Here is a 23,089-nt window from a genome sequence, read left to right as displayed (position 1 = left end):
GTTCATAAACGTTTTGCTTTAACAGTTTAGGGCAAGCAAACCACCCTCAACTGGTTTGCTGCTCGGTATTTGTGGAATCTGACTGGTTTGTGAGCACTGTATCATCCCGGACGAAACACACCCTTGTTCTACGACATCAAATGCACGAGTTATGTCATCTATAATAGAAAAAAAAACTATGACCCAACCCTAATTAACATTTCCCAATTGCTTTTCCCAGCAAACCATCCCAACAGCAGATTAGGTGAAAGGGAGCTGGCCGTTTCCCGGTGACTGCGCCTTTAAGGACCGTCATGTGGGCGTGGTTCGGGCGGGGCCTCGACCTTCTGCGGTGGTCCCGGAAACAAACAGCGCGGCGTGGAAGCGAGCCGAGCGCTCGGTCCGGAGCGCTGCCCAGAGCCGGGTGAGTTCAAGCAACACGCCCACCCGCATTGTCCGCTTGGCTGGAGGACACTGGTGTCGCTTCCCTTTTTCTAAGCTTCATTTAAGGCAGGGAAAGGACACTATTCCGCCAAAATAATAAAGGGGATTTTTGCGGTTGACTAAGTTATTTGAAATGCCTGGCGTATTAGTTATTTTAGTGCACTTCGAGACGAAACTCCGTTATTTTACTCTAGAGACGGGTGTAATTTCAATGTTAGATGATGCGGCGATTTGCGGCGTTTGTGCTGATGACCTTTTCTTTGGCATCCCTCGATGAAATGGGTTATACAGTTGATGACTTTTCATCAACAGGAATTGCGAATGCGACACAGGCGGCTGTAATCCCCCGGGCCCGTGAAATTACACTGTTGCCCTGCTTAATGGGGAATATTTTAAATTCGCCATTATCGTGAATGTAGCCCATTTAAAGTAAATATATTAAGCATAATTTGGCACGTTTTGAGTCTGCATCAAAATAAGTAATCGAGCCAGACATCAGACGTGGCTGTTCTGAAATATTGAGCATCATCTGCCTACGTGAGCTGCAGAAACGCATCGGACAACCTGTCGATCCCTGTCCTGGATCGCTGAAGTGCGGTGTGTGTCTCAGCTTGTGATCATCACATTGCGCGTAACTGATTATTCATTGGCAGCCTGACGCAGGGACAGTCATGCCAGAGGACACGGACGCCATGTCCTTCACAGGGCTGTGAGACGGTTCGTTGCCATGCCGCTGCTGAAACGGTTTGCTGGTTTATACAGCTCGGTATTTTGAAGCATTTAGTCTGTCGTATTGGGGATCCAGCATGGCCCTAATCAGACACCCTTCCTGTTTATATTACTGCGCTATCCCGTTACTTCTGTTATCAGCATGGCTGTATGAAGTTATCATTGATGCTGCTGTCGTGCTTGTGGTGGGCGAGCCCACGTCTCCTTCCGGGGGGGGGGCGGGTCTGGCTTGATAAACCCAGCCTGCTCAGACCCCTCTGTGTTATTGATTCCCTGAAAGCCTGTACACAGCTTCTCCACTAAGTGTGTGGTTTTTCTGCAGCTCAGAAAATGCTGATTTGGCTCCATCAAGGGGCTCAGCCAGCTGTGTGTTGGGGGGGCTTGAAAAAAGTATGCTAGTGTCTGAAGGAGCACCTTCTCTGCAGCCCTTCTCCGGGAATGGGGTCCTTCATCAGGCCACCGAGTGGTGGTGCAGTGTTAGGTGTGGAGGGCCTGGGGCCTTCATGCCACGCCGGACTTCCAGCCCCAGGCACGCTGCCCACATGTCCACATCTACCCCTGGGTCTCTTACAGGTCTGCAGTGCATGATGGGAGCTAAGCGGGGGGGACCCGACCAATGACTGGTCTCGATCGCCACGCTGCAGGATGGACAGCTTCCTAAACACCTCAGTGCCCCCTTCCTGCCCCTCCACCCGGACCATGGATCAGGAGACGCCAGCGAAGGAGAGAACCAGCTACTTCAGCAATGTCAAAGCGAGGTAGCGGAACCTGAGCCGGCCTGCCACCTGCTGGCAGCTAGTGAACACTGCGCACATTCCCAGCCGGTGCCACACGTGCAGGCCTACTAGTTGGGGGTGACATTGCTATCTAAGCCATAGTGCCATCTTCAGTTAAGAGCAGGAACAGCACTGACCTGCCCTGCTGTAGTGCATTCTCATACTGGCACTTGTTCGTATTACAGCTACTAAATTTAAAGTAGGCCCCGCCTCTAAGCAAGGAGCACAGTCAGGTGGACACAGGACGATAAGTCAGACCCCCCCCATATGCATTTAACCAGCTATCAAAAGGTGGTTCAGTCCAGTGAAAAATGAAAGAAAAGTCAATATTGATATTGGGCAGCACAGCTTAATAATTTAAATATGAAGGTCTACTTACATTGGGGGGGGGAGGGTAGACATCTCCCTCAGCTGTGTCTGACAGCAGCTGTGTCTGCGTTGTCATCACCTCCACCTCCGCTCCTCAGCTCCAGGTCACCTGGTTTGTTTCTGTCTCTTCCCACCAGGCTGGGATCCAGTCTTCCCACTGATACCCTGCCAGTGGAGCCCCCAGGGCTCCCAAGAGCCACAGGCCATGCCCAGCCCCAGCAGCCCCAAGTCCGACACCATGTGCCGCACATCCGGAACCCGCAGCTACGGCAGTACTACCTGAGAGGTGAAGGACCCGTGTAGCACCATAACCACTACGTGCCCTTTCTGATCTGACACAGCAGGGGGCGTTGTGTAGCACCGCTGCTCCTTCCCTTAGTCATTCCACTTCCAGGAGTAGCTTTGGCCTAGGGCCTGTCTGGGAGTGTGCGCCCCCTGGTGGTGCCAGGTGGACTGCTTCTCCGAGGCTTTAGCACAGGCTGCTTGCATCAGCATCCCTGAGGTTTGTGGTTAATCTGTATTGTGCTAATGCTGAATTTCCCCACTGATTCCTCATTTGTACTGAAGGAAGAATATTGGACAGATTGTTCAACAGAGCAGATGTTTGCTTTGAATCTTCTGGCCGATGAACTCTCATGTTTCACACACTCACATACACATGCCTACACACTTAATCTCTATTCATGGCAGTTTCACAGGAGGATGCATTTTCACCTCATAAGCCTGCCTAAGAGTGCTGAGAGGGGTAACACTTTAGCCTAAAGACCCACAGGAGACACCCATGCAAATTTCCGCTTTGGTTGTGCTGGTCACTGATCACCAGGGCTACTGCTCATGCATCCTCTAACCTCCATCATGTGCTAGAGGGAAAAGGTCAAAGGTGAGCTGCGGGAAGTGACAGCTGGGGAGGGCAGAGGGCGGGAGGCAGGTTTGAGCAGATCTGGTGTCTAGTTAGGGGGCGGGGCAGTGTGGAGGGGAGGGGAAGGAGGGAGCAGATAAATGTCAAGGGAAGTAGGAGAGAAGCTGAGGGCTGTTTGTGCACCTTCTCCCATTCAGAGGCATCGTGGGATTCGGACTCAGCCAATACGGTGCTGGCAGCTGCTGGAGCCCCTGCAGAGAGGAAGGCAGAGGACTGTGCGGTGAGCCGAGTTCCCCACAGCCACGTGAACATGAACACTCACACACACACACACACACACACACACACACATACGCTCATGCCCCAAGGTTTATATGAAGAGTGAGCCGGCAAAGCTGCTCCTGGGTGACGTTATATACCACATGCAGAAGGTGCCAATAGCAGAGTGCGAAGGTCGCAGTCGGGATGGGATGCCGCTGACCTTGTATTTCTTACTATGTTATCAGTGTTTGTCAGCCCTAGTGCTGGAAACACACAAACATTTTACTGCCAGTGGAGGGGGGGCAGGTCTGGTGTGGCGCGCGTCTCCCTGGGGAGTTGAAGCTTTCAGGTCATTTCGTTTCCTGTTCTTCTTGGCTGCGGGTTTCGCTTCTGCTTCTGTTCACGACCCGACCCAGCCTAAGCCGCTCAGTGTCGCTGTCCGTGGGGGGGGAGCCCCCCCTGCAGTCACACTGGGTGCCACCACTGCTCAGGTCAGTGATGAGGGCAGGCGTCCCATGATTAGGGTCAGGTAGCCGGTGCATTATCAGATTCTCAGCACCGTCTAGCTGTAGGTTTAAAGTTGTTATGGAGTGTTATGGAGCGTGAGGGACGCGCATGGCACTGGGAGGACGCTCAGTGTGCAGCTGTGTGTTATGGAGCGTGAGGGACGCGCATGGCACTGGGAGGACGCTCAGTGTGCAGCTGTGTGTTATGGAGCGTGAGGGACGCGCATGGCACTGGGAGGACGCTCAGTGTGCAGCTGCGTGTTATGGAGCGTGAGGGACATAAATGGCACTGGGAGGACGCTCAGTGTGTAGCTGCGTGTTATGGAGTGTGAGGGACCCGCATGGCACTGGGAGGACGCTCAGTGTGCAGCTGCGTGTTATGGAGCGTGAGGGACACCCATGGCACTGGGAGGACGCTCAGTGTGCAGCTGCGTGTTATGGAGCGTGAGGGACATAAATGGCACTGGGAGGACGCTCTGTGTGCAGCTGCGTGTTATAGAGCGTGAGGGACACCCATGGCACTGGGAGGACGCTCAGTGTGCAGCTGCGTGTTATGGAGCGTGAGGGACGCACATGGCACTGGGAGGACGCTCAGTGTGCAGCTGCGTGTTATGGAGCGTGAGGGACGCACATGGCACTGGGAGGACGCTCAGTGTGCAGCTGTGTGTTATGGAGCGTGAGGGACGCGCATGGCACTGGGAGGATGCTCAGTGTGCAGCTGTGTGTTATGGAGCGTGAGGGACGCGCATGGCACTGGGAGGACGCTCAGTGTGCAGCTGCGTGTTATGGAGCGTGAGGGACATAAATGGCACTGGGAGGACGCTCAGTGTGTAGCTGCGTGTTATGGAGTGTGAGGGTCCCGCATGGCACTGGGAGGACGCTCAGTGTGCAGCTGCGTGTTATGGAGTGTGAGGGTCCCACATGGCACTGGGAGACGCTCAGTGTGCAGCTGCGTGTTACAAATGATTTCAGTGGCCCCGCTTCCTGCCCTCCACTGCCCCCGCTGGACTCCACGCTGTCTGTGCGTGTGCTGTGCTGTATTGCGGGGGTGATTAATAAAGCCGAGTACAGCATTTTTGTGGCCTGGTTGTATTTATGCTACATTGTGGATCTGATGACAGCAGGGAGTGCCTGGCTTCGCGCTCATGTGTGGCGTGTGCGGTGCAGGTACGAGTCTTCAGGGTGGAGGCCCAGCTCAGTGCCCGCCCCCTCGTCCCTCCCCACCCAGAGCAGGTGAGGAGCCCGTGTGCGTGCAGCCTGCACCTCCATCATGCGCTGCGCAAGCGCACTTAGTCTGAGAATTATTTAAGCATGCACAGCACGGCAGACCGCCAACGCTTGCTAACAGAACAGGCCGGACAGTGGTCTGCGGCTGCAATTGTGTCCACGGACACTTTACTGCGCGTCTCAGAAGCGTTTCTGTGCCGCGGCCCCTCGCGGGACCTGGCTGGGGCCCCCATTGCCCACACACCAAGTTTATCTGCAGTGCCCTGTCAGTACTCAGTACTGTCACTCAGTTCTCCTAAACATATAAAGAAATTTCCCCCACATCCTACATCCTGTCTGGGATGGCGTTGTGCGGGTTGGCATGGCGACGCATGCGGCGAGCGCGTGCCGCCTGACTCGTCACCCCATGTCCTCCCTGAGAGGCCATAAAAGCGTAGAAATGGACGCTGACACAGATGCTCCACAGACAGGCTGCTTGGAGCCATATGCAGGTTTAGCATCTCACAGGACTTGCTCATCTGCAGGGTTCGCGAGCTTCTGACACCGAGGCCCCTCCCACCACAGAGGCAGACGGCACCCCTGCTGCCCCCACGGCCCCCACCATGACTGCTCCTGGCCTGCCTTCTCCGCTGCTGGATGCCGACTACGATAAACTCCTGGTGAGAGCGAGTGCATGGGGGCAGCCATGGGTACCTCAGAGTGGGGGCGCCTTTCTGTCTGGGTGGGGGCTTACTAAACTTCTATTGGTATTTAAAAACAGCATTCTGCCCCTGATTTCTGCCCGATCTCCATGCCTGAATTCCCGCTGCTCCTGCAGGATGTGGAGGCGGTGCCCATGCCCGATGGACAGCTCTGCTTGCTCGCCCTGCCCCCCGAGTGCTCTGCAGGGGGGGGCTCAGCCACCGCCCCTTACCTCAAGCTGTGCTGCCGCTACATCACCGATCGCAAGGTGAGGGTGCTGCCCGGTGGCACAGGGGGGTCCTCGTGGGAAATGGCGCTGTGCGTTCCCGATGCTGAAACCCTTTTTTTTTCAGGGTGTGGTGTCGGGGGTCCTGCTGGTGACAGCCAATAAGATCTTCTTTGACCCCTACAAGTCCCACCCCCTGGTGCTGGAGCACGGCTTTGAAGAGTACCTGCTCTCCTGCTCTGTGGACAGCTTGGCATCCGTGTCCTTCTGCCCCGACATCTCCCACGTGCGCTTCAGTGCCCCCACACAACGGTCAGCATCGCCATGGCGACAGCATTCCAAACACCGGTCTCGCCCTGTGTGGCTGTCTGTCCATCTGCCCGACTCAAAAATACAACGTAACACATATGACTAACCCAAGGGCGCAGTACGCTTCCTCTCAGCTCTGTACCTCTTACACATATCCACCCCCCCCATCTTGTTGTTACCCACCCCCCACCTCCCCCGCCAATCCCTCCCCCCACACTCTGCTGGTCATATTCTGTAGGCCGAAAAGCAGAAGGAAGGAGGCGCACCTAAAAATGGCCAGGAGCCTGGGGAAGAGACGGCAAGGAGACAGGCGGGGAACAGCGAGCAAACAGAAGGAGGAGATGCTCTTCGCTCCGGCGTCCTCAGCAGCTCCGAGCATAAGCTCCCCCTCTGACACGACCCACGAAGCTGCCCTGGATGGGCAGGGCCTGGGGGACAAAGAGCAGGAGGGCCGCGACATGGCAGAGGCCGAGAAACAGCTGGGGGGCACTGCGGACGAGCTGGCTGTACAGTGTTCGGGGATGCTGGGTGCAGCTGTTCTTAGCAGTGCTGCCACCTTCTGCTGTGGAGGACTTGATGCAGGTGATATAGGCGACTCGGAACAGAGCTCCACCAAGCAGCGTACAAGGGAAGGAACGTCAGGTAAGCATGGAGGTTGGCATTTCACCACACAGTCAGCCGGTACGTTCAGTTAGAGCCTTGGTACTTATTAACTATGGTTTGTATTATTTGGTCTCTGCAGGGTCCAAAGCCTGCAGGGGCCACGGTGATCTGATGTTCGTCAGGCTGAGGTTCCACTCAACCCAGAGGAAGAAGCGGAACTCGGACCTGTCAAGAGCCCCTACCACGAAGGACGCCTGGTTCACGCTGTCGCAGGAGAGGTGCTGGTCAGGGCTGCCTGCAGAGCTTAGTTTATGTCCTGCCCACGTGTGGATATGAGCCCGGCTCTCTGTCCCCCCCCCTGCAGCTCAGATGAGCTCTATGCCTATCTGACCCACTGGAGGCCTGACGTCTGCATCCTGGAGGGGGGGCAGGAAGAGGAGGAGGAAGACGAAGAGTTCGTGCTGGTGGACAGCAGGGAGCCGGAGGTGTGCCAGAACGAGGCCCGGACCGGAGACGAGTGGGAGGTGTGTGGCCTGGCGATTGGTGACTGGCGGCTGGTGGCTGACGGTCCTGCTTCATGGGAGCTCGGATCTGGGGCCCACGGTCAGGGTGCAAGGGGCGACTGGGGCCCGTAGTCAAGGTGTGAGCGGCGAGCACGGTCCTGCGGTCAGGGTGTGAGTAGGGCAGTTAGGGAGCTAGCTGGCTGTGGTGAGGGAGCCAGCAGAATGCAGTCAGGGTGCAAGGGGCAACCACGTGCAGGGTCCGAGGGGCGACTGGGGCCCCCGGTCAGGGTGCGAGCGGCGACTGGGGCCCGCGGTCAGGGTGCGAGCGGCGACTGGGGCCCCCGGTCAGGGTGCGAGCGGCGACTGGGGCCCGCGGTCAGGGTGCGAGCGGCGACTGGGGCCCGCGGTCAGGGTGCGAGCGGCGACTGGGGCCCGCGGTCAGGGTCCGAGGGGCGACTGGGGCCCGCGGTCAGGGTGCGAGCGGCGACTGGGGCCCGCGGTCAGGGTCCAAGGGGCGACTGGGGCCCACGGTCAGGGTGCGAGCGGTGACTGGGGCCCGCGGTCAGGGTGCGAGCGGCGACTGGGGCCCGAGGTCAGGGTGCGAGCGGCGACTGGGGCCCGCGGTCAAGGTGCGAGGGGCGACTGGGGCCCGCGGTCAAGGTGCGAGGGGCGACTGGGGCCCGCGGTCAGGGTGCGAGGGGCGACTGGGGCCCGCGGTCAGGGTGCGAGGGGCGACTGGGGCCCGCGGTCAGGGTGCGAGCGGCGACTGGGATCCGCGGTCAGGGTCCGAGGGGCGACTGGGGCCCGCGGTCAGGGTCCAAGGGGCGACTGGGGCCCACGGTCAGGGTGCGAGCGGTGACTGGGGCCCGCGGTCAGGGTGCGAGCGGCGACTGGGGCCCGAGGTCAGGGTGCGAGCGGCGACTGGGGCCCGCGGTCAAGGTGCGAGGGGCGACTGGGGCCCGCGGTCAGGGTGCGAGGGGCGACTGGGGCCCGCGGTCAGGGTGCGAGGGGCGACTGGGGCCCGCGGTCAGGGTGCGAGCGGCGACTGGGATCCGCGGTCAGGGTCCGAGGGGCGACTGGGATCCGCGGTCAGGGTCCGAGGGGCGACTGGGGCCCGCGGTCAGGGTGCGAGGGGCGACTGGGATCCGCGGTCAGGGTGCGAGCGGCGACTGGGATCCGCGGTCAGGGTGCGAGCGGCGACTGGGATCCGCGGTCAGGGTCCGAGGGGCGACTGGGGCCCGCGATCAGGGTGCGAGCGGCGACTGGGATCCGCGGTCAGGGTGCGAGCGGCGACTGGGGCCCGCGGTCAGGGTGCGAGGGGCAACTGGGATCCGCGGTCAGGGTCCGAGGGGCGACTGGGGCCCGCGGTCAGGGTGCAAGGGGCGACTGGGGCCCGTAGTCAAGGTGTGAGCGGCGAGCACGGTCCTGCGGTCAGGGTGTGAGTAGGGCAGTTAGGGAGCTAGCTGGCTGTGGTGAGGGAGCCAGCAGAATGCAGTCAGGGTGCAAGGGGCAACCACGTGCAGGGTCCGAGGGGCGACTGGGGCCCCCGGTCAGGGTGCGAGCGGCGACTGGGGCCCGCGGTCAGGGTGCGAGCGGCGACTGGGGCCCGCGGTCAGGGTGCGAGCGGCGACTGGGGCCCGCGGTCAGGGTGCGAGCGGCGACTGGGGCCCGCGGTCAGGGTCCGAGGGGCGACTGGGGCCCGCGGTCAGGGTGCGAGCGGCGACTGGGGCCCGCGGTCAGGGTCCAAGGGGCGACTGGGGCCCACGGTCAGGGTGCGAGCGGTGACTGGGGCCCGCGGTCAGGGTGCGAGCGGCGACTGGGGCCCGAGGTCAGGGTGCGAGCGGCGACTGGGGCCCGCGGTCAAGGTGCGAGGGGCGACTGGGGCCCGCGGTCAGGGTGCGAGGGGCGACTGGGGCCCGCGGTCAGGGTGCGAGGGGCGACTGGGGCCCGCGGTCAGGGTGCGAGCGGCGACTGGGATCCGCGGTCAGGGTCCGAGGGGCGACTGGGGCCCGCGGTCAGGGTCCAAGGGGCGACTGGGGCCCACGGTCAGGGTGCGAGCGGTGACTGGGGCCCGCGGTCAGGGTGCGAGCGGCGACTGGGGCCCGAGGTCAGGGTGCGAGCGGCGACTGGGGCCCGCGGTCAAGGTGCGAGGGGCGACTGGGGCCCGCGGTCAGGGTGCGAGGGGCGACTGGGGCCCGCGGTCAGGGTGCGAGGGGCGACTGGGATCCGCGGTCAGGGTGCGAGCGGCGACTGGGATCCGCGGTCAGGGTGCGAGCGGCGACTGGGATCCGCGGTCAGGGTGCGAGCGGCGACTGGGATCCGCGGTCAGGGTCCGAGGGGCGACTGGGGCCCGCGATCAGGGTGCGAGCGGCGACTGGGATCCGCGGTCAGGGTGCGAGCGGCGACTGGGGCCCGCGGTCAGGGTGCGAGGGGCAACTGGGATCCGCGGTCAGGGTCCGAGGGGCGACTGGGGCCCGCGGTCAGGGTGCAAGGGGCGACTGGGATCCGCGGTCAGGGTCCGAGGGGCGACTGGGGCCCGCGGTCAGTGTCCGAGGGGCGACTGGGGCCCGCGGTCAGGGTGCGAGCGGCGACTGGGATCCGCGGTCAGGGTCCGAGGGGCGACTGGGGCCCGCGGTCAGGGTGCGAGCGGCGACTGGGATCCGCGGTCAGGGTGCGAGGGCTGACCGCGGTGTGCTGTGTTGGCAGATGGTCTGTGTGGATGAGGGAGGGGGCCGGACATCATCGCTGACCCTGGACAGGGAGCCGGAGGGGCTGGCAGACATTGTACGCCAGAGTGTCATCCTGGGAGAGGACCAGGTCAGACAGGTGAGTGAGCACGTTCATGCACACACCAATTCACATATATACACACAGGCTCGATCCTGACCCTAACCCATACACACCTCCGTGCCATTCAAAGTGACACTGAGGCTGTTTTTCCTTGCAGATATACAGCAGGCTTCCCCCTCGAACCGTGGGCCACACATGGCAGCTGGCCTACAGCACGTGGCGGCACGGGGCCAGCCTCCGCTCCCTCTACAGGAGGCTGGCTGGCAGCGACTCGCCCACACTGCTCCTCATCAAGGACTCCCAGAGCCAGGTGAGCTCCGCCCACCACAGCTCCCCAACCGCATCATGCTCCCCCCCCCCCGCTCCACGCTCACGGTCATGTGACGGCATGCCTGGCGGTCCGCCGTGTCCCAGGTGTTTGGCGCCTTCCTGTCCCACCCCCTGAGGCCCAGCGAGACGTTCTATGGCACCGGGGAAACCTTCCTGTTTACCATGCAGCCGAGCTTCCAGGTAAGTGGGCTTGTGGGGAGAGCACAGGGCCCCCCCAGGCTTACCGCCGCCCCCAGGCTTACCGCCGCCCCCGGGGCTTACCACCGCCCCCAGGCTTACCGCCGCCCCCAGGGCTTACCACCACCGTCTCCCAAGGGTCCTGTTACTGTGCCTCACCTCCTTCTCCCGCCAGTGCTTCCGCTGGATGGGTGCCAACTCCTTCTTCATCAAGGGAGACCTGGACTCCTTTGCCGTTGGGGGTGGGAGGTAAGGAAGTGTGGGCTCCCTGTTCTGCCGGAGGTCACGATGCGCATGAAGACTTCAGTAGGCACAGTGGCACTGATGTTGGGGGCCAGCTGCTGGCCAGAAACAGTCACTATACTCAGTATTAAAGGTGTCATAGCGGTTCTACAGGCCCATTTACAACCCTATAATTTGGCTCATTAATATGTTAACAGGTTTCCCTTATTTGGTGGGCTCATTAATATGTTGATGACCTCTGCTCTGATTGGCTGGTTTACAGTGAGGCAATGCGATTTTGTTACACGTACCAACCAATTTTTCTGCACTTAACTGCAGTCCCACATCAGCAAAAGCACAACGTTGGTATAAACATGAGCTTGTTCTCAGCATCGTAACAAAAACATTGGAATCATTTTTCATCTCACGCACCAAATGGTTTTACGATGCTTCGTCATGCAGGATTAAGCACAAACTCCAAGCAGCAAGCTGAGCGACTTGTAAATGTGCTTGTGATGAATTTGGAGTATTTTTAACTGCTAGCAAAGCAATTAGCAACTGAACTGTTCCAACTATGCAATTGGGGGCTTTTGGGGAACCTCCCTCCCAATGAGCATCAGCCGGGCCTGTGGACAGTTCAGTTCCGTGGGAAGGGTGTGGGATGGGTATGGGATGGGTATGGGAAGTGCCGACAACCCCGTCTCCACCTCGAACGGCACACGCCACACTTAAGCATACGTCCTGCCGTCTTCCCCGTCGTCCTCTGCTCCATTCTTCACGGTACCTGCGCAACTCTGCACGAGTCCGAATGCGCACATGCATTGAGCCTGGAAGCGGCTGGCACACATTGCTGTTTGCCGCGCCGTACAGACTGTTGCTTAACATTCTAGCAGTCTCAGTGGCCCGTTTCACTTCTTGTACATATTCAGGAATTATATTTTAAAGTGGGAACAACAGTGTTTGAGATTCATGGTGTCATTTCCACGTACCGAACTCTCCTTCTTCAGTTATGAAAAATTCATTCTATTTAAAGAAACGCATGTTCTGCTAACCAGCCAGCAAGCGATGAGCTTGACTCTACTCACTAGCTGTTCATTTAGTTTTTGAAAGATCAGGGGGGGGGGGGGGGGGGCAAAGTTAGTTTTTGACTGAAACCCCAGAAATATTATCTGTCCCTGGGTTAGGATGCCTGGGGTGCTTGATACTGCAAGCCGGCGGATGTGAAGTGTTACGTCTGCTAGAAGCTACACTGAAGTCCTCCGGTACACCAGGGGGCATTGTAGGGGCAGTGTCTAATAGCCACTCTCTGTCTCCTCCCAGTGGCCATTTTGGCCTGTGGCTGGATGAGACTCTGTACCGTGGACGCAGCAGTCCCTGTGACACATTCAACAACCGCTGCCTGTCTGAGACCGACGACTTCCGCGTCCTGGAGTTGGAGGTGTGGACCTTCTGCTGAGTCGGACCCCTAGGGAGGAGGGGGCAGCATAGAAATATTGCAGCTGGAGAAGCAGCTGGAACAGTTTCGGAAATGGGACTTTCTTGCCGGTGGCTGTGCCCCCCCCCCCCCCCCCCCGATGGCCCTGTAAATACAGATTCCTGCTCCATCCTGTAACAGACATAAATCGCCAGTCCGACGCTACACTCAGCACCACGGGCTCTCACTCACTCATCCACTTAGCGCACCTGCAACACGACCTAACTGTGGCCGTCATAAAGGACTTCAAATGCAGTGTATTATGCATAAATAAGACTTTTCCAGACTGCACTGTACAGTTCAACACGATGAGCCTGGAAATACTGTTGCTAGAATAATTTGAATTTCTTAGATTTAAATTTCCCCATGCTCCAGACGCTCCGGGTGTGATATCGCGACCCCACACCATACCTCGCCGTCCCCCCTGTGAAGAATAAATAAACCTCTGAAGTAAGCCTTCTTATTCGTGCCTTATTATCTTCCCCATTTCAGTACACAAAGGTCGGCGCGCGATAGCAACCAGCGGCTGAGGCTGGCTGGCAACAGCAGGGCAGTGATGAGAAGAGGCCATTTTAAAAAGGTCTCACTTTATTTAGCCAGATGAGGGAACCTTTGATCAGTGGTATAAGGCAGGAAGCTCCTGTGAAGATCAGGCGGCCGGCAGAGTCTCCATCAGCTCTGAGCACGTGCAGCTGGCCTGCTGTGATCCAGCTTCATGCACGGCTTGTTTACGGGGGACCAAAGCAAAGTCCCCTACCCTCATATCAGTGACATATTCTTGTTTGAATTTCTTGGGAAGTTGCCATTCCTAATCAAAGTACATGCAGCCATTGCTTTCATTTGGCTGATGTCAGGTGCCCAGAAGGCCAACCTTCAGACCTACCACTGTCCTCCAGGGACCAGAGGACTGATGCTGCTCCTAAGGGTTTCAGCAATGACATCAGGCCTGGCCCCATCCACTCGGGACTTTCGGATCAGGCCTTCACAAAATGCTGAAAACCGAGGAAGCAGACGTTCAAGCGCCCCGTGTGGCTTGGAGGACAAATTGCGGCACTGATGTTCACAGGAAGCCCAGGGAATGTACTCGGCTATCGTACGAATACAGAATGAAGTTTAAAAAATCTTCAGAGTAATATCTGATAGTGCAGCCTTCGCTTATGGCAGAAGGGACAGAATGTCAGTCCATCATAGAATCAGAGTCTTCATAACTAGGACCATCAGCATAATACAGTCACCCTAAGAGAGGGGGGGGCTCCCACAGTGTGCTACAGGTGAATAAGAGCCAAGCCCTTGACAGGACAGCTAAAACGAGCCATAAACTCAATACTGGGCAAAACCCAGCAGCTCCTACACAATCAGAACAGATGAGGAGGGACAGACTCACTGTGGAGTCAACCACCAGCTGGGGGGGGGGCTTCCCATAGTCCTTCCAGAGTGTGGAAAACATCTGGAAGCCAGGTTGGACCGTCGTTATCTCTACAAGCATGTAGATTTGTTCTCTAAAGTATCTTACGACCCTAAGTAATCTTTAGCTTTCTCCAACCCTTCCTGGAGGAACTGGATGTAGGTGGAGGTGGAAGGGTCCTCAAACCCCCCCGAGAAGCTGAAAGTGGTACGTTGCTCCTCCTCTGGCTTCATGGCCGTCTGATCCAGGAAGTAGTTTGCATTAATGTGGTGCACCTGTCAGGGGGAAAAATAATCATCATATTAATCAAAATATGACAGTGCCATGGTAAGGGGGTTGGGGTCTTGGAACACTAAGCACTGCCCAGCTAGTCGCCACAGTGTCACTGGGCAGCGCCAGGATCAGCCACTCTCCACAGTGCCACTGGGCAGTGCCAGGATCAGCCACTCGCCACAGTGCCACTGGGCAGCGCCAGGATCAGCCACTCGCCACAGTGCCACTGGGCAGCGCCAGGATCAGCCACTCGCCACAGTGCCACTGGGCAGCGCCAGGATCAGCCAGTCACCACAGTGCCACTGGGCAGCGCCAGGATCAGCCAGTCGCCACAGTGCCACTGGGCAGCGCCAGGATCAGCCAGTCGCCACAGTGCCACTGGGCAGCGCCAGGATCAGCCACTCACCACAGTGCCATTGGGCAGCGCCAGGATCATCTCCACAGGGAAGTTGTACTTCTCCAGGTGCAGAGCAGCCAGGCGGCTCAGGGCGGGATTGTGGGTGTCAGCCTGTCGCGGAAACAATGAAGACATTATGTCCATGTGATGAAGGCTAATGCAGAGAAGGGACTGGAAGGTCATTCGCCAACCCAAGTAAGCTCTTTTAAATGAGCGCGTGAGCGATGAGAGCCGGGGGGGGGGGGGGACACCAGCCCAGGGGCGGGCGGCCGTGAGCGATGAGAGCCGGGGGGGGGACATCAGAGCAGTTCTCCTTGTGAGAAGCACAGGTTCTCCCCCCCCCCCCAACCAACTAACCTGCAGGTCCTCCAGCTCCTTCACCAGGGACCAGCTGCTGATGAAGCTGTGGTTGAGCAGAGCCAGGACGGGCGAACTTTCCAGGACTGTCTCCCGGAGAGTCCGCCCCGAACCTGCAGAGGGAGGGAGAGAGGAGGCCCGACTCTCACTGGGTGCTGTCCACAGAGGCTGCAGATTCACTGGGAGGTGCCATGCATGCAGCGGAACCCCAGTATCTGTGGTTTACCGTCGTCCGAAAAACAAAAATTGTTTCATTTCAGAAAAGTTTCAATCTGTGCGCCAAGCTAGTACAGGCTGCGACATGGTGAAATCCAGCAGCTCTGCCGCTGACAAGCTCTCTTCCAGCCTGCTTCTACCGATCCCCCCAATCACATTCACTGCCATGTTCTTACGGTATGTTATAAAAATGAAAGTGAAAAATATATGATTTTCATCGTTCTATCGTCCCTTAAGAATTAAGCTAAAAACTGTCAGAATCCATTTGATTTGAGAGAGAGTACAGTACTTCAGGGCTGTATAATAATATAGCAGACACTTTATTTTTACTGTATTTAATGTTGATAACGTCTTACTGTGCGTAATTTATCAAATAAACATTACCATATGTACGTACCTGAAAATCACGTTACATATAGCGTCCGAGGATTGTTCCCTGTTATGTGCGATTTTAGTAGGTCTTAGAACGTTTCACCCATGGATACCGGGGAACTACTGCATATATGCACAAACAGCTACTGCGTAAAAATGTACCATTCCGTTTTACCTCAGCAGGACTGGTCATCCAGGGCTCCCCACAGCAAGATGGAGTGCACCAGCTTCCTCTCCGCCTGGGCCCTGTCAAAGGCCTTGGGGAACGGCAGGTAGGGCACCTGCGGCAGAGAGCGGTCAGCTCAGCTCGTACAGGAGGGCCGAGAGCTGCAGGCTCCTCTGGACTCTGACCACAGTAGAGACGCACCTTCTTGAAGGGGTAGAAGGTGACCTCCAGGCGCCGAGCCGCCTCCTCGCGACTGATCTCCGACTTCCATTGGATCTCCTCAAACACGAACTGGACGGGGTCTCCATCGGCTCCGCCCACCCTGCTGTCAATCACGTTCCCGTGTTCGTCATGTATGAAGGTGGGGACAGAGGGTCCCGTGGCCTTCAGCTCCATCTGGGGGCGACAGATAGCGAGCACTCGGCTCCTGACCCATACAGCTCCACAGTCTTGCTCTGCTCACTGTTACCTGCTTAAGTGCTCAGATGAAGGACAAAGACCATGTAGGGAGCCTGGGCTTAAGGGAAGTTAACTCCTTTTAAGGTTAACATGTACCCCTGTAACGCTGGCTGGAAAAGGCAGCTGATGAAGGGATGAAGCTGTACGGCACTGGGCAAATAAAAAGCCAAATGCCAGAGCCTGGGAGGAAGAGGAGAGCCATACCTGGGGCAGGTAGCCGATGTCGACCTCCATGTTGCTGCTCTCGCTGGCTCCATACAGCCACTCCATGTCCACGTTCAGCGACCTGAGCAACAGGCAGACAGGAAGCCGCGTGGCCATTAACCCGGAAGGTTCCTCTCATGTCTCCGGTGGCGCAAACAGCACAGCGCTGGACATTCGAATCGCCCTACCTGTCACTGGGAACGTAAAGGCGGAACTCTCGGACGTGCGAGGCGTCCCGCGAGATCACCGCGCTGCCGGTGAACTGGCCTGGCGTGAACCAGAAGGGGTAGTTGGGGATGTCGTTGAGCTGGAATTCGGCATGAATCCTGCGGAGGAAACGGGGCATGTCAGAAACGGCCGAGCTGAGGAGGCCGGCTGGCCGGCGGACATAAAGGGGAGTCTCTCAAACCGAGTGGTGGACCTCAGCAAGCAGCTCTGCTGTCCCGATCCTGACACTGACCGCATTTACTAACCAGTACGCAGGGCTCACTGGGAAGTAAGCGTCATGGCAACAAGCCAGCAGGCCAGCCTGAGCCCAAAGCCACTCACCTAAAGACGATGTCGTAGTAATAATCACTGGCTGCTCGGATGCAGGCGACTGCGCCTTGAGGGCCAAAGCGGGACTTGATGAAGGGGCGGGGGTGGAACATGCTGAGCAGGGAGTGGATAATCACCTGGAGGGGGGAGGAGGAGAGGAGGAGGAGAGGAACATACGTTGGACTCTTTTCCTATTAGAGTTTTGAGGAGCAGGTATGTAATAGCAAACAGTTCTTAACAGTGGAGAACATTCCTGTCATTCTTGGGCAGGTCGGCGACCAAATGACCTCCAGAGCCAGAAGCAAACAACCAAAGTGAAATTTCGGCTGAAAAGTGAGAGTGCAGAGCACGACTGTCCCAACACCCCCCCCGGTGACGTGGTACCTCTTTGCCCCGTGGGGCTGGAGGCTGGTAGCGGTTGTTGGGCAGGTACCCAGTGAAGATGTTCAGCTCACTGGGGATGATCCACCAGGGATCACCCACGTCCAGCTTGTTCTTGGGAGGCAGGAAGGCCTTGAACTGGCTGGCGGAGTAGACGGAGGAAGGTATAGCGGGGCTCCTCCAGGACCGCAGGCCGCTCAGGGAGCTGTGAGTGACCTGGGGGTGCATCTGGCAGTTAGGGACCCGGCGGCTTGGCACAAGACTGAAGGAAAATCACATCAGATCCAAAGAGCGGGATTTCTGCTAGATCCGATCCAGCTGCCTGTGCAGTCGTCCAGACTCGACTGGGCTTCCGCTGCAGCCGCGGGCAGCAGAAATATCCACAGAATTTGTGGTGTTTCTGCTGAACTTTGGTGGTTTTTCCAGAGACAGAGAAATGCTTGTTTACGCTCTTTCCATTTCACAACTAAACCAACAATCCTGTTCATATCGCGGTTTCTTCCGCAGACAACTTTGGCATTTATTTGAACTGCGTTTCTTTTAACACCATTTTACAGGTAGGAAGACAGATTTCATGAGGTAATAAGATCACATTACAAAGGGAGCCACTTCAACCAGAAGACTGTCCAATCAAGTTATTGTTGGGGGAGATTTTCTCTCCTGATTGGTTGTGGCGATGCCCCCCTCCTTACCCCCAGAAAGCCGTCCTTGCTTTTGGTCATGGTCTCCATCTGCAGGGGCTGCATGCTCGCCTCCACTGTCAGGGTTTCACCATTGGGGTCCTCAACCAGGTCCTCCTCAAACTCCACTGGAGAGGACATGCCTAATGGGAGGGGGAGGGTCGTTCATAACGTGGGGAAAGGGGTGAGACCTGGAAGAGACCCAAAGAAGGCGGCCAGACCTGTGAGTTTCTCCGCAATGGGCTTAAACTCTTCTGGGCTGAGGTACAAGTCATGGTCCGTGTCCAGAGAGGAGAACAGGAACAACCCTTCAGTGCCCAGGGTTCGAAGACCTGCTTCCTGTTGGGAGACAGATGTGAAGTTCAGTTCATACTCTAGTGCCATTTGATGACTGGGTTAAGCAACAAAGTCCTCAGCTGGATCAGCAGTAAACATCATATTCCGAGTTTGTTCTCAGAAGTACTGCATCACTGTTGCTGTGATCTAACTTTAGATGGTGTATTCATTTATGTAATATTTAGTCTTTGTTTTCAGTCAGTCCAATACCACCCCCTCTCCTTGGAAAATGTAGACAAATAACAGTCGCCATCCAAAGTAAAACAAGGGGTTTGAATGACATTATCAGCGCACGATTATTAAAACACGGAGTCCGTGCCTAAGCGCAGCTCCTCAATGGACGATCCGCAGCACAGAGGAAATCCATTGGCAGCTGTAATACCCCCCGCCCCCCCAAAAAAAACAGATGGCAGAGCAGAGGCGTGATGTTAGCACTAACTTTCTAGCTTCCAGAAGTTAGTACGTGGCACATTTAAAGCCCAGAGGCAATTAAACATTCCCGAGAACATTCAGGACTTCCAAAGTTGAGAATCCAGGTCGCAGATGCAATGGTCAGGAATCCTAATGTATCTCTGTAAACGCCAAAACCTCAAATTACAATACAAGCGGATTTCATGAGGCTGAACAACACGGCGGTAAAAGAAGACAGGAGCAGCCTCTTGGCGAGCCCGCGTGCCTCGCCCTTAATTAAACATCTTAATGGGAATAGCGGGAACATCTTAATGGGAATGCATTACTGAATTCATAACGAAAACGATGCATCGCCCAGCGACTTACATGCCGCTGAAGAAGCTCTACCCCTTTGTAGTATCTGTATCCGATGCCGGCGATGGGGACGGCCAGCAGCATCAGTAATGTGGGGAGTAGCCTCGAACAGCTGGACGCGGCGGAGCCTCGGTGCGCTCCCACGGCGTCTCCGCCGCTACCTTCTGCCTGGGTGCCGTCTGAGGCCACCTCTCTCTTCGCCGCCTGGCTCCCTCTTTTCCTCACGTCCGCGGCCATCCTGTTACTCCCTTCTGCACATCCACGGACGACCGGGCTCGCAGCTCTGACCTATTTTCAGGCTCGCTTGAACTTGCAGCTCTTTTATACTACAACAAAACAAAGCCACCGCATCGGGTCCATGCAAATTGCGACCAGACTCAACACCGAGAAAACAGCGGCGACACCGCCTTGGCAGTTTTCCTCCGGCTCGGTCCCCCGGGGGGCACGGAGGGGTGGCTCTTGGCTGCTCGAGCTCCGGTTTTTTAAAGGGCCAGCGCACGCATTCCTTCGCTGTTGTCGCCAGACCTTAAATACAGTTTACAGGATATTTTTTTCCGTAAGGCATTATGAGCGCATTGGCCTGCGTTTTCGCAGATAATTATTACTTTGGCGCATGTAATGAGGTCTATAAAAACTCGCATAAAAATAATTCCTGTATGGTGTGCTTTTATGTTTGTAAATGTTACATAAGTTGTATGTGTTCTTGTAGCTAACATGCTGTAATCCTGTAAAGTGTCATAAATATGCGCACATACACATATATTACGATCAGCCACAAAATTCAGACCCCCGCCTAATATTGTGTAAGTCCCCCTTCTGCCGCCAAAACAGCTCTGACCCGTCCAAACATGGTCCCCAGGAGATTCTTAAGGTTAATGTATCTGGTAGGATGAGGTTAGCAGCAGATCCTGTAACTCCTGTAAGTGGTGATGTGGGACCTCCAGGGATTGGACTTGTTTGTCCAGAATATCCCACAGATTCTCAATTGGACTGAGATCTGGGAAATTTGGAAGCCAAGTCAACACTTTGCAATCTTTTTTATGTTCCTCAAACCATTCCTGAACAATTTCTGCAGTGTGGCAGAGTGCATTATCCTGCTGAAAGAGGCCACTGGCATTGGGGAATACCACTGCCATGAAGGGGTGTACTTGGTCTGCCACAATGTTTACGTAGGTAGTACGTGTCAAAGTGACATCCACATGAAGGCCAGGACCCAAGGCTTCCCAGCAGACCATTGCTCAGAGCATCACACTGCCCCCGCTGGCTTGCCTGCTTCCCATAATGCATCCTGGTTCCTTCTCTTCCTCAGGTAAATAATGCGCATGCACCTCGCCATCCACATGATATAACAGAAAATGTGACTCATCAGACGAGGCCACAACTACGACGACTGTGTGTTCTGACACCTTTCTATCATAGCCAGCATTAACTTTTTCAGCAGTTTGTGGTACAGTAGCTCTCCTGTGGGATCAGACCGGAGAGACCAGCCTTCGGTCCCCATGCACACCAATCACCCATGGGCGCCCATGACCTCTGCTTCACCGGTTGACCTTCCTTGGACCACATTTGGTAGGTACACCCCAGGAACACCAAGACCTGCCATTTTGTAGATGCTCTGACCCAGTCGTCTAGCCATCACAATTTGGCCCTTGTCAGAGTCACTCAGATCCTCACACTTGGACATTTTCCTGCTTCCAGCACATCAACCTCAAGAACTGACTGTTCACTTTCATAATATACAATGGCTCCCTTTACAGGTACCTTCGTAACAAAATAATAAATGTTATTCGCTTTTTGATGTAGCTAATTGTAGGTTTATGATGGAATTATATAGATTTGCTGTAAGATTTCTTGTGTGAGTGTAAATATTGACACTTTTTGGACACAATTTGGACATTTTCACTTAGGGGTGTCCTCACTTTTGTTGCCAACAGTTTAGACATTAATGGCTGTGTGTTTAGTTATCTTGAGGGGACAACAAATTTACACTATACAATATACCAACCGAGACACCGGCGCTCCATCCAAGGCACCGGCGCTCCACCCGAGACATCGGCACTCCGCCCAACCCCATCTTCCATTGCTTGTCATCATCACATCACCAATAGTAAGTTTCACAAACACACTCCGTGTTCTGACCTTTATTATGCCTGTAGGCCACTGTACACAGATTGTACACAAACCTGCTATATTTACATGCGTGTACATAAATATGTGTTCCTGTTGCACAATAAAAGCCCCCTGGGAGGGACAGGGGGAGCTACCGCCCGCCCCCCCCCCCCCCCCCCAGTCCCGTCACAGGCTGGGGGGACAGAGGCCCAGCTGCCATGCAGTTAACTCATCTCCTCCTCCACAGGCTGGGGGGACAGAGGCCCAGCTGCCATGCAGTTAACTCATCTCCTCCTCCACAGGCTGCGTCTGCACTTGCACGCTTTGGGGGGGGAGATAGGAGCCCATCCCTGCTGCCCTCTCTGCCTCCGCCTGGGTGTACGGCTCCATCCGCAGCTCCTTCAGCCTGGGGGGGCGGGAGGGGGGTTAATGCACAACACCTCACGACAGTACTCAATTATCAATTTATTTTTATACAGCGTCTTTCACAATACATTCGCCCCACTCACTTGACGAGTGTGGGGCATGGAACAGGGAAACGGAGGAAAGAGGATGAATGCTGAAAAACAACAGGGGGGAGGAACCAAAAACTCCCCAGTAAGGCGAAGAAAAAAATCTCTGAGCATCTAGGGTGGACTGGCTGCCCAGCCCCCCAGGGGCACGTTAACATGTTTTAATAAAAAAAGCAGAGCGTAAACTGTGCTCATCCGAGGCGTCCTCGCCTGAGGCGGGTTCCCAGGCAGCTCTGTGTACGCCAGCAGGTCACAGGCCGTACTCACAAGTACTCATAGACACTAAGTCCTGTAAGGTCCAGCGTTCTGTCAGAAAATACACTTAAACGCAGTTATCTGTAGATATTAAGGATATCCTGTAAAACTCACCGTTTTTTGTGTACTTTGGTCTTGAAGTGGTCCTTCATGGTTTTTAAATCTACAAAATATCGCCTGCCAATGAAAATCAAGTTTTATTACTAATGTAACGTAATTCACAGTGCACCTTCCATGGCATTGTGTCGCACAGACTGGGGACGTCACTATGTAGGCGCGGCACTCACGCGCAATGCAGGCAGTAGAACTGAGCGCACCCCGTGACATCATAGTCTGGCTCCTGTTTAAGCAGCCTGGCTGCATTGTCAGGCTTCATGTCATCGTGAATCTGATCGAGGTCCTTTGTTCGACGCTTCGTCTTCCACGTCTTGGCAATGTTCTTCTTCTTGTCACTTTTGTGGTTGCCCGTCTGCTTAGACTTCCCCATGTCAACTCTAAAACAAAACGAATGCACAGACAGCACTTCAAATCGACATGGTTGCTCAAAAGAATTCAGACGACTCCTGCAGAGACACTGGAAAACGGACGGATCTATACTTATCGTAGACGTAGAGTACCCAGTTACACAAGAACATGTGTACTATATATACACAAATATTTGTTGTGAATTTTGACCATGTGGTATAATCGAGCAAGTAAGGTCCAAAACATACACAGTTCTCTACCTTGGCGTCCCAAAAAAACTGTACAATGTAGCGAGGTTGCTAGGTCTTAGCCTTAGACAGCCCACTTAATCTGTACAAAAATTTAACAATACGAATACGCTTCAAACTGCACAGTCCATTCGACTCTCAACTTTTATCTTCTCATTATTATTATGTAAAAAAAAAAAAAACTTACTTAAAACTCACCCCGGTAGCGCTGTGCCACCACTACTTCTCTGCGCTGTAGATTGCGATTTCGCGTTACACTTGCACACGCGTGTGTTTCATGACCCGTTTTCCTATCGTTTCCGGGTTATTATCCTATATTAAAACGCACCGGCAGGGGGCGCCCGAGTAAAACGACTGACTAGTGGTAGATGAGAAGCTGCACGTCCACGTACTGGCTGTTTAGGAAATGTCAGTATACAAAGCAAGGTGTGCAGTGCTTAGATAGGGATGGGAATATCTGAAGCATCACATGTGGGTTTAATATAAA

At 55.7% G+C, this 23,089-nt stretch overlaps 3 protein-coding genes across 6 annotated transcripts; 1 reads left to right on the top strand and 2 right to left on the bottom strand.

The window, feature by feature from the left end:
• Nucleotides 1-247: 247 nt before the first annotated feature.
• Nucleotides 248-12,924, top strand: si:ch211-15d5.11 (nuclear receptor coactivator 7). Of its 3 annotated transcripts, none has more exons than XM_048973819.1 (15): nucleotides 248-403; nucleotides 1,726-1,910; nucleotides 2,435-2,583; nucleotides 3,354-3,436; nucleotides 5,675-5,809; nucleotides 5,968-6,099; nucleotides 6,185-6,369; nucleotides 6,605-7,008; nucleotides 7,109-7,247; nucleotides 7,334-7,493; nucleotides 10,179-10,298; nucleotides 10,420-10,572; nucleotides 10,677-10,772; nucleotides 10,945-11,018; nucleotides 12,312-12,924. In XM_048973819.1, exons 2-15 carry the CDS (start codon nucleotides 1,798-1,800, stop codon nucleotides 12,445-12,447), a joined length of 2,079 nt encoding a protein of 692 aa, XP_048829776.1. In that variant the 5' UTR covers nucleotides 248-403; nucleotides 1,726-1,797; the 3' UTR covers nucleotides 12,448-12,924. The 3 variants fall into 3 exon arrangements, with proteins under 3 accessions (XP_048829776.1, XP_048829774.1, XP_048829775.1); XM_048973817.1 differs by having other exon boundaries at nucleotides 10,677-10,828; nucleotides 10,866-11,018; XM_048973818.1 differs by lacking the exon at nucleotides 248-403 and adding an exon at nucleotides 416-1,020 and having other exon boundaries at nucleotides 10,677-10,828; nucleotides 10,866-11,018.
• Nucleotides 12,925-13,035: 111 nt separating this feature from the next.
• selenon (selenoprotein N) lies at nucleotides 13,036-19,470 on the bottom strand. The gene is made up of 12 exons (XM_048973820.1): nucleotides 19,026-19,470; nucleotides 18,134-18,251; nucleotides 17,925-18,055; nucleotides 17,236-17,448; nucleotides 16,864-16,988; nucleotides 16,503-16,640; nucleotides 16,315-16,396; nucleotides 15,853-16,047; nucleotides 15,661-15,766; nucleotides 14,898-15,010; nucleotides 14,550-14,651; nucleotides 13,036-14,145 (listed from the first exon to the last, which is right to left on the bottom strand). The coding sequence occupies exons 1-12, from the start codon at nucleotides 19,248-19,250 to the stop codon at nucleotides 13,975-13,977; spliced, it is 1,719 nt and encodes a 572-aa protein (XP_048829777.1). The 5' UTR covers nucleotides 19,251-19,470; the 3' UTR covers nucleotides 13,036-13,974.
• Nucleotides 19,471-21,139: 1,669 nt separating this feature from the next.
• On the bottom strand, nucleotides 21,140-22,926 carry znf593 (zinc finger protein 593). Of its 2 annotated transcripts, none has more exons than XM_048973826.1 (4): nucleotides 22,790-22,926; nucleotides 22,177-22,383; nucleotides 22,004-22,066; nucleotides 21,140-21,528 (listed from the first exon to the last, which is right to left on the bottom strand). In XM_048973826.1, the coding sequence occupies exons 2-4, from the start codon at nucleotides 22,374-22,376 to the stop codon at nucleotides 21,402-21,404; spliced, it is 390 nt and encodes a 129-aa protein (XP_048829783.1). In that variant the 5' UTR covers nucleotides 22,377-22,383; nucleotides 22,790-22,926; the 3' UTR covers nucleotides 21,140-21,401. The 2 variants fall into 2 exon arrangements, with proteins under 2 accessions (XP_048829783.1, XP_048829784.1); XM_048973827.1 differs by having other exon boundaries at nucleotides 22,801-22,921.
• Nucleotides 22,927-23,089: the final 163 nt, after the last annotated feature.

The sequence above is a fragment of the Brienomyrus brachyistius genome, chromosome 14 (genome assembly GCF_023856365.1).
Source record: "Brienomyrus brachyistius isolate T26 chromosome 14, BBRACH_0.4, whole genome shotgun sequence".
In the NCBI taxonomy this organism is placed as follows: Eukaryota; Metazoa; Chordata; class Actinopteri; order Osteoglossiformes; family Mormyridae; genus Brienomyrus; species Brienomyrus brachyistius.
Note: the sequence above shows the minus strand (reverse complement) of the source record. Positions and strands in the feature narration are given on the sequence as shown.